Source organism: Linepithema humile, chromosome 7 (assembly GCF_040581485.1).
Source record: "Linepithema humile isolate Giens D197 chromosome 7, Lhum_UNIL_v1.0, whole genome shotgun sequence".
Taxonomy (NCBI): Eukaryota; Metazoa; Arthropoda; class Insecta; order Hymenoptera; family Formicidae; genus Linepithema; species Linepithema humile.
The window spans coordinates 9,511,245-9,531,941 of record NC_090134.1 but is presented as its reverse complement, the minus strand read 5'-3'; the positions used below and the strand labels follow the sequence as shown (position 1 = coordinate 9,531,941).

The following is a 20,697-nucleotide window of genomic DNA, read 5'->3' as shown; positions in this document are numbered from 1 at the left end:
TCTCTGGTGGTTACCAATATCCGCGGATGGCGACGATCGAGCGGCGCCAACATCGGAGTCGTGCGTTCAGAATCATTGAGAAATTAAGAATCAATAAGAATCGTTAAGAATCGTTAAGCCATTAAGCTCTCATATTGTTACGGATCATTATTAACGTGACATCAACGTGAGTCTATCAATCATTAACGCCACTCTCATGCTACCGTGCCGCATCATCTAATATCCTCCGCAGCGAGTGAACGAAAACGCTAGAGATTACTACTACTATCATCGGATAGCTGCGACACGTCTAACGATACATACCACTACTATCACCGGCGCCAACGCCAACGCCAAACGCCAACGCTGCCGTTCTCTGTCACGGGATCTTTTCCGGCGCGATGAATCCCCACTATCGCGCAGCTCTCGCATGCTGCGTTTCGAGTCGGCAAAGCTTGTTGGCGAGCGAGAAAGAAAAGAGAAAGAGAGAGAGAGAAAGGCCGTATTCGCGGCGACGTTGAGTCGCCGCGCGTCGATGGTAGTGGTAGTATGCAGGCGGTAGTAGTTCAGTAGTACTATTAGTGTTGGTGGCGGCGGTGGTGGTGGTGATGGTGGTGGTGGTAGCGCGACGAGTTACTGACGGCGGTGGCGAGACTGGTGGTGGTAGAATGGAGTGCGGACCAGTCGGGCCTCCCTCGCACACGTAAGAGCATGAAACTGAGTCGCGAGTACACGAGGCGAGTCAGTTCGCTGTCGACTGCGATCGGAACAGGACGTGTGTCGTCCTCCGTCGGGTTTGTCGCCTAGACGGACTCGTGAGATATACTTTTTCTCAGCACGTCACTCTCGTTGAACCGAATTTTGGGATTACCGGAGCGACGGACTGGAGTCAGTTTGTTACACGTGCCGAGATTTCTGTGGATCTTTACCAGGGGGGGGAGGAAAAGAAAGTGTATTTTTGTCATTGAGTGCGTGAGGGTGCGTGAATCGACGAAGGGGATAAACCGGTGAAGTGCCGGCGGTCCATGAGAAGAACATGAGCGACCACGTGGTGGAAAGTACGTTCGAGCTTTCAGCCTTCATGAAAGGTAAATTTTAATCTGTAGTATCCGTGTAACGCGCTCACGAACTTAAATCGAACAATACGAGAATGAAGATGACCACTTCAGATCACATAATTTCGATTTAATTAAACTTTGTTTCCCGTCTCTTTATAAATTGCTAATGTAAGACTAACATAAGCCTGGATCGTCAAGTATAGTAAAGTTCAACAATTCGAATTATTAACTTGCCAATTCTGTCTCGTTTAAACGGCAGTTCTAAAAACAGTTCAATCGTACTACATCCAAAGAGTGCATTAACTCAAAATTATTTTAAATACATTTTAAGCCATTTTCAATGTTTTTAATTATTTTAGACAGAGCTCTAGAATTTCGAGGGGTTTATATATTTGATCTAAATCGTTCAAAGAAATTTCTTTGCCACGAAAAATCTCTAATAATGAGATATACGGGACATAGCAATACCAATCGTAAATGAAGTGATTTCTTGCTGGAAAAACAAATTAAAAATCGAATAATTTTTCTTTTGTACGAAACTTGAGAAAATAAATTTTCAACATCTATCGAATACGTATTAGATCTGTTGTAGTATTTAATCACCACGGCATCTTCATAAGTATACCAAATATACACAGAACGGAAAACAGAACGTGTTATCAAAGTTTAGAAACATTGGAATATCCTGCCGAGAGAGGTTAAATGAGAATATTTGTCTATAGAGAGATACAAACCACTGTATGCGTTATTATCCGCCAAACTGGCGGATATTTAAAATCGATTTTCTCGGAAACCTCATATCGAGAAAAATATAAGATATTAACTATTTTGTATGAGAAATATTACATTATCGGCGATTATACTTTTTCAATATACAAAAAATATTACATTATCGGCGATTATACTTTCAATATATAATGAAAAGTCATTATATATTGAAAAGTGATTAATTTAAGTCGAAATTGATTTATCTTAATATTCCAAGTTGTATTATTGTATTCTAGTTTGAAATAACGATAATCTCTTCGTATATTTATTTGTTCTATATTCGATGCTTTAAAAGCCTTCTCTTTAGCCTTCTTAATAAAAGCTTTTATTATTTTTTCGTGTCGTCGATCGAAGATTTTCAGCTAGAAAATAGAACTCAGAAATGTGACAAAAATCATATTCTGTACAACGCAAGTCCACAAAACTCAAGCTAACTGACGTGATCTAAATTTGTTTCGCCAATTGCAGTTATATCCTATAAATACTTCGATACAATATAGTACTAAAAAATCACGAACAATAAATCCTGCCAAAGGATAGTATTTTGTTATTCCTAAATCCTAACCATAAATCACATAAATTGTCCGAATATGGGCCGATCGATACGCTTTTCTTGGCGAGGATCGATAATTATCATTGAGCGGCGCCAACGTTGGTATGAAATGAGAGATCACGACTCACAGATTGGCATAAGGAAGCGACATATAAATATAAGACTAAAGCGAGCGGATGAATCGTAGAGGAACAAAACAGAATGACAGTATAGAAAATATTAAACACATGGAAGAACTGTTCTTATACGTGGATCACATATTTTACAAATTCTCGAAATAAAGTGATATCAATATAGATTTTGGAGAATCGCTGAAAGGTTTCTGATTTCGTTGACATTTTCATCGGATAAAATAATTAAAGAAACAATTAATAGTATTTTGTAAGACCTTGATGTTAATAAAATCAGATTAAAAAATAAAAATAATTTTATAAAAAGATATAAATTTCCATTTTTCTATTTAATTCCGAGAACTTTTCAAATGACCCATGTATAATACATTCACTGCATTCTTTTGCTTGCGTCTTATTTCTCTTGAAACGAAAAGTGCGAAGTTTGAATTATTTCTGATATTCGACAAAAATACGTGATTCAAATATTTTTGACTGTTTAAACATTATCTTTAACATATTAAATATTGACTTGTGTCCGAGTTAAAATTCTATCGATAAAAATCTAATCTGGTCTAATAATGATATACGCGTCCAGTTGTCATATAAAATTCGCGCGCCTTTTTACGAGATTGTTAGATCACAAGATAATTTATTTCCAATTATTAAGTTCATAATAATAATATGCTGGGTCATTTAAGACAATTTCTATGTTAAAAGAAGCTCCGAGTTAGCGAGGTAGCTCGCTAACGTACCTTATACACAATCGAGACTAGACACTATTGTTGTTTACGTGTAGATGCGACACCAGATGCCGGATGATAGTCTGAGCATTTTTGCTAGACGCTGAATAGTATAGCGACTTGATCGCGAGGAAAAGAGAAAGAAGGGAAGGCAGGGAATAGAAGCGCGAAAAAGCGAGACAGAAGACGACGGCGGCGGCGGCGGCGGCGGCGGCGACTGTGGCTGCGACGGCGCCAGCGTGGGTCGCCACGTACACACATTCATAAAGATACAGGCTCAAGGAATACGCGACCCCCTTTGACCGAGCTTGAAATCGGTGTTGAACATCTACGCGTAAACAACAATGCTTGGAACAGCGGAATCGACGAACCGATTTAACTTAACGTCAGCAGCAGACCGAAACCTGACAACTTGTATAACGTGTCGATCCAATAATGAGATTCCGAAAAATAGAAATAATGTTATCTGTCAAACTTATTAAATGAAATAATTAAAGTCAATTTTATATTCTATCAAGTTCAATTAATGAGACATTTATCTATTAAAGTTGATATCTTTCCTTGCTTGAAAAGCGATAACGCGAAAGATGAGATCGGTAACCGAGAATACGGTAACGCTACAATTTTTTTTTATTAAGAAGTTAAATTAACCGCAGAATTTAATTAGTTTAATATTTGATTAATTTTTAAAAATATTACACATTTATTACTGATTTTAGGTGAGGACATTATCAAATTATCAATGTTACCGGAGTTTTACGATAAGAAACAACGACTATCGCTTGTAATATAAAAATATTACACCAAATCTTTCACTATCAATATTATCAGAAATTTTTAACCAGAAATTTTAAATATAAGATTGCAGAATTTTAGCATTGTTTCTCGTTTCGTTATTTCTCATGCGTAGGACAGATATCTGTCATGCAACAAGAGGGATGTTTGCTCGCGCCCTACTTTCCACCCTGCGAATAGAAAACCAGTCGAAAAACTCATGTCGATAAACTGTTACCGCCGTCGTTGATCCAAACGCGATCAATCGTACGCACGTTAACGTCAGCGCGCCCCGCTTAATCGCAACGCACTCAGATCCAATATTCATCAGCGCGTTAAACGCATCGTTCGCGATAATGCCACGCGCGTGCGTTTCATGGAAAGTTGCGTAGGCCGTAAAAAAAAAAAATAAAAGGTTAGATGGATCGCGCGTGCCGTTCAATGTTTTCTCTCGTAAATTCGTGCCTTTAGCGTCATTAACGAGACGTAGAGTCAATCGAGATAACTGTAATTGAGTGTTGTTAGCATAATACCGCAATGTTATTCAACGATAAAATCAGTAGTCAGTATTTTCAGATAATTTTACCACGGTTGAGTGATTAATTTAATAATTAATAATTCGTCGGCATGAAGCGGTAAAGTATATCGATATTCGATGCAAATTTCTTCTTAATACACCTGCATAGAATACTGAATTAATATTTTTATTATTTTTATTTTGTTATATTTTGTTATTTTTATTTTTATTATTAAATTACTTTACCAATTCTCTTTATGTGTTAATTAATTTATAAATTTTTTGTTGCTGATAGTTTAATAACAATGAAAAATTGGTTATGCCTAGAGTGTTATTGATTATTTAATCGTTTATTACACACATGCCAGTTCATAATATTTCTTTATTTCCGAACGAATTATTAATAATCTTATCGTTGAAAAGTGTTACCGATTTCATTCCGCTATCATAATAAATATCGACTCGACGCGAAACGTGCAGGCAACGAGCGTTTTAATTAGATTATGCCTGCCCTCTCCGTGATAAGTATAATCGAGATACTACTTATCGGCTACTGCTACCTAAGTCTACTCGCTCATTTACATATCTCATCTCCTCGCCCAACCACTTTTACTCTCAAGCCTTGCCGCCGGCAGCGAATCAATGTTGCATCCGATCTCAAGCCGGACTTGAGCGAAGGAATTACTTCTCGCAAGTTTTACAGACGACGAAAACAAAACTACGAAAATACGTTCTACTGTTTGCTTATCACCATTGTTATATATGCGTGCGTGTGCATTTTTATGCACCTTCACATATCTTGTTCCGATTTCGCGATGTCATCGCGACCCGCATTTTCTCTTTTGCGCGACCTCTGTCGTGTTCGAAAATAGATAATATGTTTATTTATTAACACCATAGACACGTGTACATTACTAATGAAAAGCATTATCAATATATATCGTTGTATCTACATAAATACATATAATTAAAAATTGAGATACATACATATAATTAAAAAAAAAACAAGATACGACTTATAAGCCAAATAAATGTTATAGAAGATGTACCGTTCTCGGCAAATTTTGATAGATTTTCTTTTGGTACTTGACATAAATTTTTGACAAAAATTTAATTAACTTGCCATCTTTTTTATTGTTTTATAATTTTCAATATTATATATATATATGAATATTTCATATAATTAAATAATAAATTAAAATTTAATTAAACTAAAATCCAAATTAAAATTAAATAAGGAAATTTGATTTTGTTATCAAGTTATCACGTATGTTTTGAAACTTAACTCGCTGAAAAGCAACTCAATCACTTGTAGTAACTTACGAAATATCTACATTTCAGTATTTTAGGAGAAAATTGATTTTAAATTGCATAAAGGCTTCACAAACTCGCTGAATGTGTACTATTAGAGATAAATAGCACCCCACAGCTCGAGATGCCTGTAAATTGGTCAGCACTGTTTCGATTCCGTAGACATCTCGGATGATCTAGACTACGTCGAATGTGACACAATACTCAATACAAATTTCGACGAGGGTTTATTGTGCCAGTTTTGACCACGCTTTGAAAGCGTCGATATCCTACCGAGTATATCCTGTCATAGATACAAAGGGTGTTCCGGAGTAAAGGGACATCTTCTTCCCCACCCACTCAATCTTTTGTGCCTGCTATCGCAGATACTGAGCTTTGGCACAGAAATTAATTTTCACAAAAGCGTTTCCTGCGGTTCTCAAGAACGATATGTCTCTGTCGGTTGACTTGTCGGTGAACTTAAAAAGATCCTCAGTTCTCATATAATACGCCATTGATAAAAACTAATAAATTCAAAGCTGTCAATACTTTAAATCCAATTAAAAAATGGGATTCTATAGAATTTCTTTGGAAATTTACCTTAAAAAATGATCTAAATATTTCGAGACACCCAGCGCGTATATAATCAATAATGCACGATGAGAGTGCATTGCGATGCACACGACAGCGAGCCACTTGTTCTCGATCGTCAAGCGCACGGTGACGTGATTAAAATAAACGGTCCCAGTTGCCTGAGATTTCATCCGCGCTCGAAATAATCGTCGACGAGAATTCCTTGTCGCGAGTAAAAAGAAGAAAATAGTGTCACAGGAAATGCTATAATTAAAAAAGTGAACGCTTTCCGAGCGTGCGAGCTTATGAATGTTTTTCGCATGAGGCTTATGAGCGCAAAGCGTTATGAATCGTTGCAACTTACACATTAACACGAAACTCACACAACGTCAGCGGCACGTGCACATGTGCACATCCGTTCGTGTGTATTATTATTCGCGATTTTATATTGATTTAAGCACACATGGGTAAATACGAATTCGCGCAGCCCTGCGGCACGTGGGCCGCTTATACGCGTGTTTGTTACGCGGATTGATACGCGCCGCAGCACACGCGTGAAACAAGAAAGACAAATGTTGGATGGTTAAATTCGTGGAAAATATCAAAGCCAGACTGGACTTTCCAAAAACGCATATATATGTAATGTACACGTATATATAATATACTCTACGTGAAACTAGAGCTAGAATTTCAAAAATAACGGCGCAGATACCGTTATAAAAATAATATATTTTTTTAATTACATGTGGGAACTACATTCTCAATTTTTATAATTAAATTTGCACAGAATTCTAACTTAGTAAGCTTCACTTAAATATAAATGGATAATAAAAGCTTAGTTTTATTTTGTAATCTAGTAATTTGGAATCAGCGAGCGTGCGATTTGAAAAATTTGCAAACTTTTAATGAGTAAAAATATAAATATTAATTGTAAGTAAGAATTTAAATCAGTAAATATTTGCTACCTCAGCAACATGATAAGCAATTTAAATGTTATTTTGAGCGTCGTAGAAAGACGTAAGATCGACGCGGTATGTCGTCAGAAAAGTTCATTTGCGTTAAATATTTACAATGCAGTTTCAATATCACAATGATTTCTCGAACGATTCATTCTTTTTTCCTTATTAAGAGAATACTTTATTAAGAAAATAAAATCTAATTTTGCAGAATAATTTTATTCAAGTAATTTTTCTCCTACCATGAATTTTACACTCAGCCTATCAAAATTATTAACAGCTGAAATTCAAGTGTACTTGAGAACACGATACTTTGAAGGTTCGATATCGATGTTGTGAGTTAAACATGCTGGTAAAGGTCAAGACATAAGGTTAACGAGAGAGAAAGATAAAGAAAGATAGAATTCTTTCACCACGCGATCCTTATTTCACGCGTATTATTAGTGTTCGTTCATTCGTCCATTGACAATTAAGAGACACTCGCGTGACCAATGTTTAAGTAAAAAGAAAAAAAGTACAGCAATCATAAGCCTTATCCAGACAAACGTGCGTCATCAAAGCAATTTTTAAAAACCATATTATATCATAGAAAAATTATAATATAAGGAAAACATAGAAATATTAAGTATTATTTAAAGTATAATTAAAAAATACATAATATACATATAGTCTCTTCATTATCATTAAAAAAAATGCATTTTTTATGGTAAATTACTTACCGTATCGTTGATCTGCTGTCGCCCAGTGCTTCCTAGACCTCCTGCTCCTCTCAGTAGTCCTTCACACACACACGCACAAGCACTCACACTGACTCACACGCGTTCGCGGCGCACGCTTTGCTCGCGCGCGTGCCCGAGTACGAAAATCGCGCGACTCACTTTTAAACGGCACTCCCGACGTCGCAAGCGAATCGAACCGAATTGTCCAAAATGCGACCTTACGCGCGAATTTCCGTTCGCGTTTCAGACGACCGCACTTATCAATTGGGCCACGATTGTCTCAAAACAAAGGGCATAAGCTCGAAGAAGAAAAGGCCCAGATCGGGATCCCAAGATAAAAACCGATCCTTCCCTCCCGCCGAACCAAGCCCAAAGTTCGAGAAAAAATCGTGTCCCAAATATTTGACGTAGCATGCGACAGAAATGCGTTCATCTATAGATTCGCTGTTCGACGTTTCGTACTCGCGAAACTATTACGACATTCCCGGCATTAACGGCACTCCCGACGCGCATTTTGTTATATTACGACGCAACGAATATATTTCGTAGCACCGATTACGCGCACAAAGTTTATCTGTAAAATATAAATACATTTACATTACAACGATATCCGAAACAATACTATAGTTATATAAGTTATACATATATTCCTCGTTCATAATTATAGTAAACATAATTTAAAAACTTGCTTTAACGACGCGCAACATATGCAAACGAATTGTCGGTCTTGAGCGGATCTTAAAAAGAAAAAAAAAAGGAACAGAGAAAGAGGAAAGCGATTTGACACGTAGAGCGTGCACAAAAGGATGTTACAACAAACAAATTACAAATTCAGCACGTACAGGCATTGTGTTTACGCAAAGCCGCCCAACGCTGATCGACCAGACTCTGATAAAGCAAGCGGCCATATGTACCGCGCAACGCGCGAAGAGAGGAGGCGGCGGTGGCGGAAGAAACGAAGAAGCGCATGCTGTGCGAGTGGGACAGACACAAGCTTCTCGCAATCAGACCGGCTGGCCGCGAGCAAACGACCAGAACTCAGTACACCGAGTCACGCTCGCTCTCACGACCATCTGGCTAGCGCCATCGCCTCCTCTTCTCTCGTCTGGGCAATCTTCTCTGATTCCTCTCTGCGAGACAACGTCGAGTACATGCGTTTGCATCGCGCGCTTTCTCTTATCGCGCGGCTCGCGAGGGTACAAGGGATCCGATATCGTAAGAAATGTATGAATAAATCCGGTGCCGAGGGTGTGTATGTGTGTGGTCAAATATGTTGCGTCATTTTTGAATGAAGTATTATAGATAGAAGATTATACGCAGTTTATCTTGAAAATATGCGATGTAAAAATCATTTTCTCAATTCACACGGAATGTAAGGATTCATAATTGCACTTCTCGTACAACATACAATTAAAAAGGTTATAAGGAATTATTAAATATGTCGGAGATCGATTTTTGATTGAATCTGCAATTCAGATCGCTATAACTGCAAATTGATTGTTGCTTCAATCTCAAAACAGTGACAGTTTATTGCGACAGCGAAATATATTTAACAGGAATAGATTGTTTAGCTAAAGCAACAAATCAAATTTAACTTGAGTGGCAAATTCCATGACCAAGTTTTGCCATGATATCAAATAATTACTTATAAGAGCAAAGTTTAGTTACGTCCATGCAAATTACTTCGCTATAATGACAAATTGATTATTACTTTACTGCAAGAGGAATAATAAGTTTATTGCAATAGCGGAATGAATTTCATAGGATTATTTAGCTACAGCAGCAAATTAAAATTTGCCTCAGCAGCAAATTCTACGAAGTCTTGTCGTAATATTGAATAATTGATTGTGGCGGTGAAGTTTGATCGCCTTGACGTCGAATATGCAGAAGCAGCGACGATTCTGCCCCGACAGCAAAATTCCATTTCTCAGGAATTTCTCAGGGAGATCGAAACCGCGAAAGTATTAATGCCACCTCATTATCTGGATCGAAACGGTCAACAACGGGCGAACGAGCGGGTCGATTTATTTATGTCGAACGAAGAAACTGGCGGCTGGTACCCTCGTCTCGGAAGCAGTCGCGCGCGATGGTATATTGGCAGCGCGATAAATGCCGCGCGCTCTCCGGAGGATCGAGACAGGAAACGGCGCATCCACGGCGGCGTCGCGTCGGCGAGATTTATCGGCGAGTCTTGTTTTTTCCTTTTTTTTTTCTTTTATTTCCTTCTCTCTTTTCTTCTCTCTACCCGCCACTTGCTTCGCGGAAAGCCTCCGGCGGAAATGCGACGCGCCGCCACACGAGAGTGGAATATAATAGCGCGAGGGATAGTAGCTCTCCCATCGTTGTCGTTACGCCACCTTCGCGCACGGCTCTCTTTCGGAGATTGTCGAAACTTCATATCTAACTTGCTTTAAAGCAAATGCGTTACTTGGAAAAATTTCGAAAGTTTATTTCGAAATATTGAATCTCGATCTTTGAATTTTAATATTTTCGGACAATTCTTGTTATAACTGAATCTAATCAAATGTTATTGAAAAAAAATAATTTTGCGTTTGAAACAATCCGTATATATATATATATATATATATATATTGACAACAATTTGATTTATAATTTGTGATATTTCTCAAGTTTAATAACTATTGATAAAGAAGTTTTTAATTAAATTGATTAATTCGCAATATTATCTGATAGACGTAGATAGATAAGAAATGTCTAGAAGATAATCAAGTAAAATCAGATACATTAGTTAGTTAGTGTTTTTTTAATATTTATCATAATTGTCAAAGTATTTGCTCAGCCTGGATACGAATTTTTGTATCGTGATGTCATAGAATTCTATCGCCTGCACAATCACGCAGTGACTTCATTTTTCACCTTTGTCAAACTTTTTACCGGCCAGATGTTTCTTTTAAAAACAAATGAAAACCGCTCGGAGCGAGATCTGGGCTGTGAGCGGGATGGTCTAAAATTTCTCAGTTGAAACTCTGCAAACAGATGCTTGCTCCGAGCGATTCCTTACGCAGGCAACGGAATTTTATAACGTCGAAAAAACTCGTATTCGAACCAAACAAATGTCTCTTCGCAACTGTGATGATTATATGAAAAAATTACTAGAGGCATGTATCAAAAGTATTTTTCCACTCGATATTTAAATATATATTTTAATTACGTTTTCAACATTACCTTTTTGTTATTGCGTATTATCGTCTATTTCATTTAAAGCAAAAAAAAATATGCGAGACATCTATTATAATTTTACTCCTCTCTCTCTGCCTTCTCTCTCGAGTATTTATATTTTCTATCAATTACATCTTATTATAATTCAAGCCCCTAACATCTTATTGCGGCCGGTGCGCACTGACGCCGGCTATTTTCGCGGTGCAAGCGCGACGAACAACGTGAGCAAAAGACCCGGCGAATCGCCTCTCGCCTCACAAGGAGAAGCTGAAGAGAATAATCAGACAGTTAATTCGGCCGGCGCACACTTTCGCGCCCACGCGCGCGGTCTTAAATCAACGCTCGACTCTCGCATAATTCTCCTAATAATGCCGGCGAAGGCGACGTACGGTAAACGCGCCCACGATCGCGGCGGCAACTGTGAAACGCGTTAACACGCATCGAAACGGTAATCGCGCGAAGCGGAGACCGCTCGTTAGGCAATCGTTAAGTACGCGGTATCGAGAGTCATTAGGCATTCGTATCGGCGAGGTGATCTAAGTCACTGCCTCGCCGATCGTATGAACTTTCGTATTACGTCGCCATTACGGCGCGTAACAGGTGATTATTAGCGGCCCACGACGTCGCTCGGCGCCGGATGCAATTGATGTCGGATAATTACGCGAACTAGTCAACATCGGTACTTTATAATTCCGCAAAAGGCGGCCGGCACTAACGGACGAACGTTCGTGTGGTGCGGACAGCGCGATGACGGAAACCACTCGGTGAGTGATCTATGATCGGGCGACCTTATTTTCCTCATTTAGCTGAAGCCATTTCGTTCCGGCTTATCGGCTTATGAGAAAAAAGGTAGCGTCTCAATTTGATTGCAGTATCGCAAGATGCATTTTAATGCATCTCAATATCCGTCCAAGATGCATTCTCCGCGACGCATTTTAATGATCGCTACTCCGGATTACCAACGTGACACTCTTAGTATGAATATCACAATCTTTTGTGAGCGGGTTAAAAAGATATAAAAGCTAATAATTTTTTGCCCACACTGTGATTTGCATCTTTAACGTACAAATAGAGATAAGCTGAATATGAACATCAATATTATTATTGCACACATCGATATTGTGAAATGCGCGTAGCGAACACACATCAATCATCCGCGCATACTATTCTCTCTCTTTTCCTCGAGCCTTTCGTAATTCAAACCATAGATCATGCTGACGGATTCTTCTTGTGTGCTGTGCTGTCGCACAAAAGAAAAAGTGTATTGTTTTCTACATGATATAACTCGAATCATTATCACTTTATCTTCCAAAATCATTACGCGCCTGATCAAGCTTCGGCCCCATGCGTTTGCAGACTATATATTTCTTGCTTGCATATTCTATATTTAACCACTTAGGTTCTATACAAAGCTCTTGAAAGCTGTTGGAAGTTTTCCGACACGTCCCATGTGTTTTCGTCTTCGTCTTCCCTTCAATCTTCCACGTGGGAGGTGCCCTTAATGTTCCTCTCTCAATCGAAAAAAGAAAAACAAAATTTCCACTTTATTTTCACTTTTTTTATTGTTGTGAATATTTAGATTTCAAATATTTTAATTTTAATTAGTATTTGTGCTAAAAACTCCAAACTTATTAAAATTTATTCTAATAGAAAAAGAATTTGTTCTCTTTCGACTAAAAAAAAGAAGAAAACTAAACAATATCTCGAATGGAATTTCTCAAAGTATTTAGGAGATTGACATTATTCTTCATAAAAGAGGAATAATACACGTGTAATTAAGAAACTCAATCAACAAAACCGAGAAAATAATACGCCCGTACGTAACGAAGATTTCGGAAGGCAAACACAACTGCGCTAAAGACGCAACATCAAATAAAAATCCTTTTTCCACGAAGAATGCCACCATGAAGCATCACGTGAAAGACTTGCATACCCGGCGTGACGGAAGGATGGCGGAAGGTCGGCGTACACAAGCCGCCGTTACGCTCTCTCGCGCGAGAGTTTGCACAGATGTGCCCGACGTGTTTGAACAAATGTGGACGAGACGGCATAGGTACATCCCGAGATATTCGCGAGTATGTTGCGAAACGGCACGTGTTCGACTCCACGTGGGCGCGTTGAGTTGAAACGTTATTACGGCCGTAAATGGGCTTATTTTGTTCGCTAGATCATGACGCGCGCTTCTCAGCGGGGCATCGTTATTTAATCTTTCGTTGAATTCAGGTTGACCTTCTGCGATCAAAATTGTTCTACATGACTTAATGGCGTATTATCCAAACCTCGGACTGTCTAATTTAATTTCACGAAAAGGTCACGCATTTCCTTCATTCATTCATTGTCAGTCGCTTCATTTGGTTACTCAAACTGCGAATATTCTAGTGCATCTTTTTGTTCGCACGGATTTATTTTTAAATAAATATTATTAAAATCTTGTGTTTTAACTCAAATTTTGTAACGTACACCTCTCGTTAATATTACTTAATACATTCCCGAAACGTATACAAATATTTTAATTTCAATTTCGTGACGATGCTCGTATAACTTTCGTTCACATTGTTCATAAAATTCTATTTTCAAGTTTTGCGAGAATGAGACAACTTCCCTTTCATTCAGTCATTCATTGTAGGCTGAATACACGACGACAAAGACGACACGGTCTCAATCGAAGCCGATGTAAGCCGTATCAATTGCGCACGGCGAGTCGCGAACCCATTCGCGCGACCTCCTTCATCCGCGGCGGCTCCGTTTCTTTCGTCCGGGCAATATTTATGAATCAACCGATGATCGAGCATGTCGAGCACGCGGCGCCTGCTGATGACCCCTAATAACCTTCTCTCAGTATCGTCGCCATAATTTTCTTTCTACGCGCTCGTGATCTTTCGCTTTTACGCGTGCACTCGCGCGTGATAAGAAAATGATCTGACTGTGAACATTTTTTCGTGTAGCAATATGTAAGTTTAACGGTACATCCGTACTTTAATTGTCGTTAATACGACGCAATATCGTCTCTTTGAAAGTTATTGTATTCTTCACTATCTCAATATCGTGTTCAATGTAACAACAAGAAAAAATTTCAATGATAAATCGCAGAGGCACTTAATATCGATATCGGTGCAAATAGACCTGGTAGGATTGCAAGGAAAAGACTCTACTCTTTCGTTCGTTAAACAATAATAACGATCGTTGCTGGTGACGGCGGCGACGGCAGATGGCCGCTATCGAAAGTACGGCCTTGTTATCGGCATGATAACGCCTCTAAACCAACACGCGACGGGCACGGACGACCAGGTGCCCGGGAACGTTATCTTACGCGAGCAGTTCCGCCTCACTTGCTCACTTTATTATAATTCGTTCTCCTTCCAGCTCGATTCATTTGGCGACAAAGCGCGGCGCAAGACCGCAGATGTTGTCTAGCTATATTTAACAAACGCGATGTTCCACTCGGTATAATAGACATTTTTTTTCTCTAAAAATAGAAATTTGCTCCGCCAAATTTAACGTTGATGCGCGAATTGTCACGTCACGTCGGAAAATCACGCTGTTAATCATACGTGAACCGAAATGGCGCAGAAAACCCTACCTATGTTTGGCTCCGATCAGCGGCCGTTTACCGCGCCCGAGGGAACTTCGAGCCTTTCCGGAGGGCCTTTCGGTTTGGACAGCTTCCAAGATACGCGAATTCTGCAAAAAGCGTCTTCGGGAAAGCGTCACATCGAGGTCAACGTGATCGCCAACCAGAAAGGAAAGACGATCCGGTCCGTCGCCGTCCGCGTTACGATCGCGATGACTCCTCTCTCGGAAAGGCAATAAAAGGAGAGCAACGAACAGACGAGGTTGGCGCCAGCGCCATGTGGCGGCCGTGCTTTGCTTCCCGTCTTGCTTCTTGAGAAGACAGGAGAAAAAGAAAAAGGAAAGAGAGAGAGAAAAAGGGAAAATGCATTTATTAACACTGCAGAATCGAAAAGCAGTGTTATTTAATCCTTAGATTTCTAAACTGAAAGATTTTGAAAAATCTATTTAAGTTTTTCTTCCCATATTTCTTCGATTATTTCACGCTTTGAACGAATACAATTTGTACCGTTTTATGTTATATTCTTGGTCGCAAGTTATTTTGCTGTTATTTTACTTAAAATTAGCATTATAATAATGAAAGAATCGAGGGAAAAAAGTAATAAAAGTAACGCTTGCCGACTCGTGGATTCCGAGTGAGTACACCGCCAGACGCTTCTTAAGGACGTTAACTGATTCCGATTCAGTAATCTCATTCTGGAGAGGAAGCTGATAGTGAGACGAAGAAAGAGAACGCGAGAACGAGATAAAGTGAGAAGAGGGCATAAGAAGTGAGACGGGAGAGTCGGCGGCCGGCGCCGGCGATCCGCGATCGAGAAATCCGATGCATCTGCGACGCGTAGGTCACGCTCATTGCCAATCGCGGACTCGGATAAATTATTACACGGCCGATCGATGATTGTCGAATGAAACCACACGATCGATCGTTCGCTACCAGCATTCCCGCGCGGGAATTTACGTAATCGCCGAGGGAATGTCAAAGTTTAAGATCGTAGGTCGCGCGCAATTTCGCGGCATTTATATATGTTCCGCAAACGGGAAATGCACGAAAGGTCGCGATCTCCGCTCTAAAATGCCGGATAAAATTACGTATCGCCGTATTTACACACGCGTTTATTACACAAACAAGACATTACGTCAGATGAGTTGTTTGATAATTCGCGTATTGTATGTTCTGCGATTCTTGACTCGCGTATATTGCCTTGCGAAATATTTTTGTTGCTCTAATTCTACGGAGATTGCCTGAAATCGAAATGTATATATTATCATTCAGTGCCAGAATGAAGTAAGAGCCTTGGTAAATCAAACATTTCTATAAAAAAAAAAACTGTACATACGATAAGATAAAAAGTAACGAAAATGTATAAAATTTTGATTAAAGTGTATTAAAGAATTAATTAGCGAAGAAGGAGATAGTTCGCACAAGTGAACGCGATGATGAGCGTTTTCGCCGGTGATACTAAAATCAGCGAAATTACTCTTCGTCTTGGAATCCGAGTCGGCTCGAGTTGGAGAAGCGGAAAGAAGCGCGAGGGCGGCCTGAGTATATTATAATCCTCTCTCTCTCTCTAGACGGTCCCTGTGTGCGCGCCAGATGGTACCAGCTGGATGACGCATCAAAGCAGAAAACCTCCCGTGTGTCCGAAGCGCGGTTCCGCCCACGGAATCGCGAAGAGAACACGTGTGCCGTCGCGCCGTCCGTCAACGTTGCCCGTTCGCGCGAATGCAATCTCGCAACGCGAGAATTCGGTAGAACTTCATAACGCGCGTCTACGTTTGCCCCGAAATAATATTTACTTACACTATTTATCGTCCACGCGTATCGTGGGCGTTGACGCCGCGTTAAATTTCAATGACAAATTTTCCGACTTACTCGAACGTTTCTCGTTCGAGTACGATACTCATTAAAGCGAAGTGATTAAAATTAATTTTGAAGTAATTAATCACTATTGTTTACGTTGTCTTCTTTTTATCAATATTTTGGTGCTTATAATACAAAATAGTCATAACTGACGTGTGCATTTTCTTATTCTGTTTACAGCCGGTATTATGGCGGGTTCCGAGAGAGATAGCGTCTCTTGCAGCGGTGCCGACGAAGACAGTAGATCGGGTCTGCACTCGCCCACTGCTTCAGAGGACAGCGTGGACGTGCAAGTGACGCCGATTTCGTTGCGGAACAAACGGAAACTGGCGGAACCGCGCAAAATTCAAGAACCGGTTGTTATCGCGACACCCCTGAAGAAGAGACGAATCAGTCCGATCTCCGAGGAGACTAACGTTGATCAAGAGGAGGCTAGATCACGTACGCCGAATCACTTTAGACCTTGGATTCCCGTCTCCAGTAAAAATGAGTGTAAAACGACGACGACGACGTCGACGGTGACAACGGCGGCGACGGCGGCGACGGTCTCCAGCACGATAACGACGACGTCAACGACACCGTCGACGAAGACGTCATCCGTTAGCGAAAGTGCGGAAGAGGAGAAGGGAGTGGAAGAGGAGAACGAGGCAATGCAAAGGTTGCACGAGTCTGTCAGACGATTGCAACAATCTTCCAATCATGATCGATCGGCCTTTTCATCGCGACGGGAGCCTCGTCACAAGTCCTTGGAGCCGGCGGCACCAACAGCAGCAGCATCCACGCCGAACGTGATCTCCCTGCCGCATCCTAGGCTGCAAGACGAGCCACTGTCCTTGGTGGTGAGGGACGAAGTTCCCAGAGTGCCGTCACACCCCGGCGTGAGCGGCACCTACGAAAAGACGCCGTCGTACATGATGGAGCATCTTTTAGCCTCGTCGTCCAGTCGCAATCATCAGAGTCACCAGAGTCATCAAGGCCACCCGACGGTGGTTCCCGCATCGTCCGGAAGACACCATCATCAAGGTGGCCAACAGAGAAACTACAAGAACATGACGAGGGAAAGACGGATAGAAGCGAATGCGCGAGAGAGGACCAGAGTGCACACCATCAGCGCGGCTTTCGACACGCTGAGACGCGCCATACCCGCTTACTCGCACAACCAGAAGCTGTCGAAGCTATCGGTACTAAGGATCGCCTGTAGCTACATCATGACGCTCAGCAAGGTCCTCGAGAAAGACGACGAGATGGCGACTACAAGAAACAACGACCTGGCGGGTCTAGGTAGTTGCGTGGAGTTGGTCTCCAGAACCATTCAGACGGAAGGCAAGCTGAGGAAGCGGAAGGATGAGTGAAATAAATTCTGTTTCCATCTGAACAACGTGGCCAACCGCGACGACGACGACGACGACGAGACAACGGAGATAACGTCTCACACATTGTCAAACGCTTATTCGCCTTCTGTTCTCGATGACGTTTATTCGCGCGGAAGAGAAGGACGATCTAGAGTTAATTAAGTCATTAAGTTAAATAATCTACCATCACCGGCTTGTAAAAGTACTTTACGCGAGAGTGTCTCGATTAATTCGTCAAGTACCGATCAAGAATGTGTTAATTAAAGCGTCCATAAATTATATTGTGAAGGATTTTCAGGAGAGGAGGATAGAAATTCGTTTAAATGATGAATTTTGTTTGTATAAAACATCATGGAATAAATAAATTGTCGTTGTATATAAATTGTATAATACGCTCTTCGGAATCGTCATAAACAAACTTTAGATTTTAATGGATACTCTCTAAAGAGAGAATTTTTCTGGCGGCACCCGTGATGGAGGCCACCTACCTAAGTTTCGATAGCAGCTGCGCGCAACCAGACAATAAATCTTTAGAAAGATCTTCATATTTAGACGGCGCTTAGTTTACGACGAGCACCGCATCGCGGAAATTACGATGTAGAACGGCAAACATTCACACAAGATCTGACATTTCGTGGTAGAAGCTAGTCTCGATGCCACTTTAACCCTTTCGAAATAATACTGTTTTATTTATTTCGCTTAATACAACTTGCTAATATATCTTGCAAGGTATATTTTTCTTTTTTTTTTTAATAAATTTAATTTGTATTTAATTTAAAATTAAATTTTAAATTAAATTTCAAGTTAAATTTCATTTAAGTTTGTTCAAGTTCAAATATAATCAATAAAATTGAAATTATTTTTGCACGATTTTTCTAATTTATTATTGTTAATTTTTTGCAAAATCTACATTTATATTATAGAAAAAAAACTTTTATAAGATTTAAAATAATTTTCTTGATTGTTTAAAATTTAAAATCAAGGATTAAATGTGTGAATGCGTGTTTTTTTGTCAAGTTTTCAGCATTAGTTCGTCCGAGTGAGTTTGCGTGTTTCGCCTAGAGCGGCAATTTCCGAACTGCGATCCATTGAGTTGCATACTTGAACGAAAAGATAAAAGGATCAGTCAGTTGCCTGCAATCTGTTGGACCGACTTACAGCTTGAAATGCCAATCTAGGATACGCGCGAAAGCGAAAAGGAACGAAACAAAAGCGAAGACAATAATGATTCTTATGATGTATTTAATTAAACAGTCAAAATATACGCAAATTGTGTGGCGTAACAACTAAGCGATCCGTCTCTATCGTCTTCCTACGGAAAATGTATAATAGTCAGGTCTTCACAGTAAAGGAAATAATCGTTATTACAATGGGGTCGGATCTACTATATGAGTATACCTAATTTTTGAGGGAAATTTTACTTTACCAGCAACCGCTTTTTTTTTTTTTTAATTTTTAAACTTATCGGCGGAAAGGCATTCACCTTTTCGTCGATCAACAAAGACAAGCTGAAGTTTCAGTAATTTGTTTTTTAAAAGATAACTAGCTTTAACGCTAAATATTATATTGGTGACTATAATATTAAAGAAATCTCTCTCTCTTTGAATCGCGGTTTTATATTAAACATTTAAAATTCCATGATATGTATATTCGACCCTATCAGTAAAAATATTGTGTTGAATTATCGACAAAAGGATTGTGCGATTTGTTCGAATATTGCGAGAGAAAGATGTTATATCTGATCCTAAAAAAAAAAACTAAATCTAGTGATCAGAAAAATGTCGGCGTGTGTTTACGCAGTTTCGTCGATTACGTATTGAATTCTGTAAATAGTAGATGTAATGACGTTATGACTAAATGATTTATACCAATACGAGGTATAGTAATCGAACCTGTCATGCAAGAGAGTAAATTTGTGCGCTGGCCTTACGTGGCGATCTGATGCGATATCCGATATGTACCTTTCTATGCTATAAGACAACTTCGAGCAAAGTTCAAATGAAAGTGAAACTCAACAACGAAAATTGTGTCTTTTTGTTCGTCAAAACCCTCCACATTTATTCTCTGCCTATCCTTTCGATCGCAACCTACTTCTTAACTCCGTTTTTCTAAAATTAATGTTATTCTCATGCGAAGAAATGAGAAAAAAATTAAAATCTGTAAATTTTTAAGTTATATCGTTTGAGCGTTATTTCTCATAACATTTTTATTTGTTATCTTAAATTATGAATTTAAGGAAAAAAATTATCTTTGCCGAGTATTACAGTCGATTAAGGTTGAAGCTCGGCTCATTTAATGTCAAATGTGTGACGAGACACGACATATCGTCTCACGAACGCGACGTTAAGCATAAATATAATGAATTTAAAACCGATTGCTCGGTCACGCGTACATATGTAACCAGTTGCAGCCAGATTTTGCAGTGTTTGCCTAAGCGCCCGACGAAATCGCGGTTGTTATCGCGAAGTAAAAGTGAATCTATAACAGCGATACGTAAAACCATATATGCGCGTACATGGGATGTATTCAGGTGTAACGACACCGAACACAACATCGGCGCGAGACGGGGATGTTCCTCTCCGAGCCAGCGCGCACATCTGGCCAACAGATAACGATATCAACCAACAATCCAATTGTGTTGCCTGTCGCTGCACACGAACGGAATATTCGACACATACATTACGTCCCGTTTAT

At 39.7% G+C, this 20,697-nt stretch overlaps 1 protein-coding gene across 1 annotated transcript; it reads left to right on the top strand.

The window, feature by feature from the left end:
• Positions 1-584: 584 nt before the first annotated feature.
• On the top strand, positions 585-20,027 carry net. Its single transcript, XM_012360836.2, has 2 exons — positions 585-1,067; positions 16,832-20,027. Exons 1-2 carry the CDS (start codon positions 1,016-1,018, stop codon positions 18,001-18,003), a joined length of 1,224 nt encoding a protein of 407 aa, XP_012216259.2. The 5' UTR covers positions 585-1,015; the 3' UTR covers positions 18,004-20,027.
• Positions 20,028-20,697: the final 670 nt, after the last annotated feature.

Excerpts from the sequence above, each read along its gene's own strand:
- net (XM_012360836.2), top strand. The coding sequence starts at position 1,016 with ATGAGCGACCACGTGGTGGAAAGTACGTTCGAGCTTTCAGCCTTCATG. Across the intron at positions 1,068-16,831 it reads GCTTTCAGCCTTCATGAAAG|CCGGTATTATGGCGGGTTCC; the intron begins GTAAATTTTAAT and ends TTCTGTTTACAG.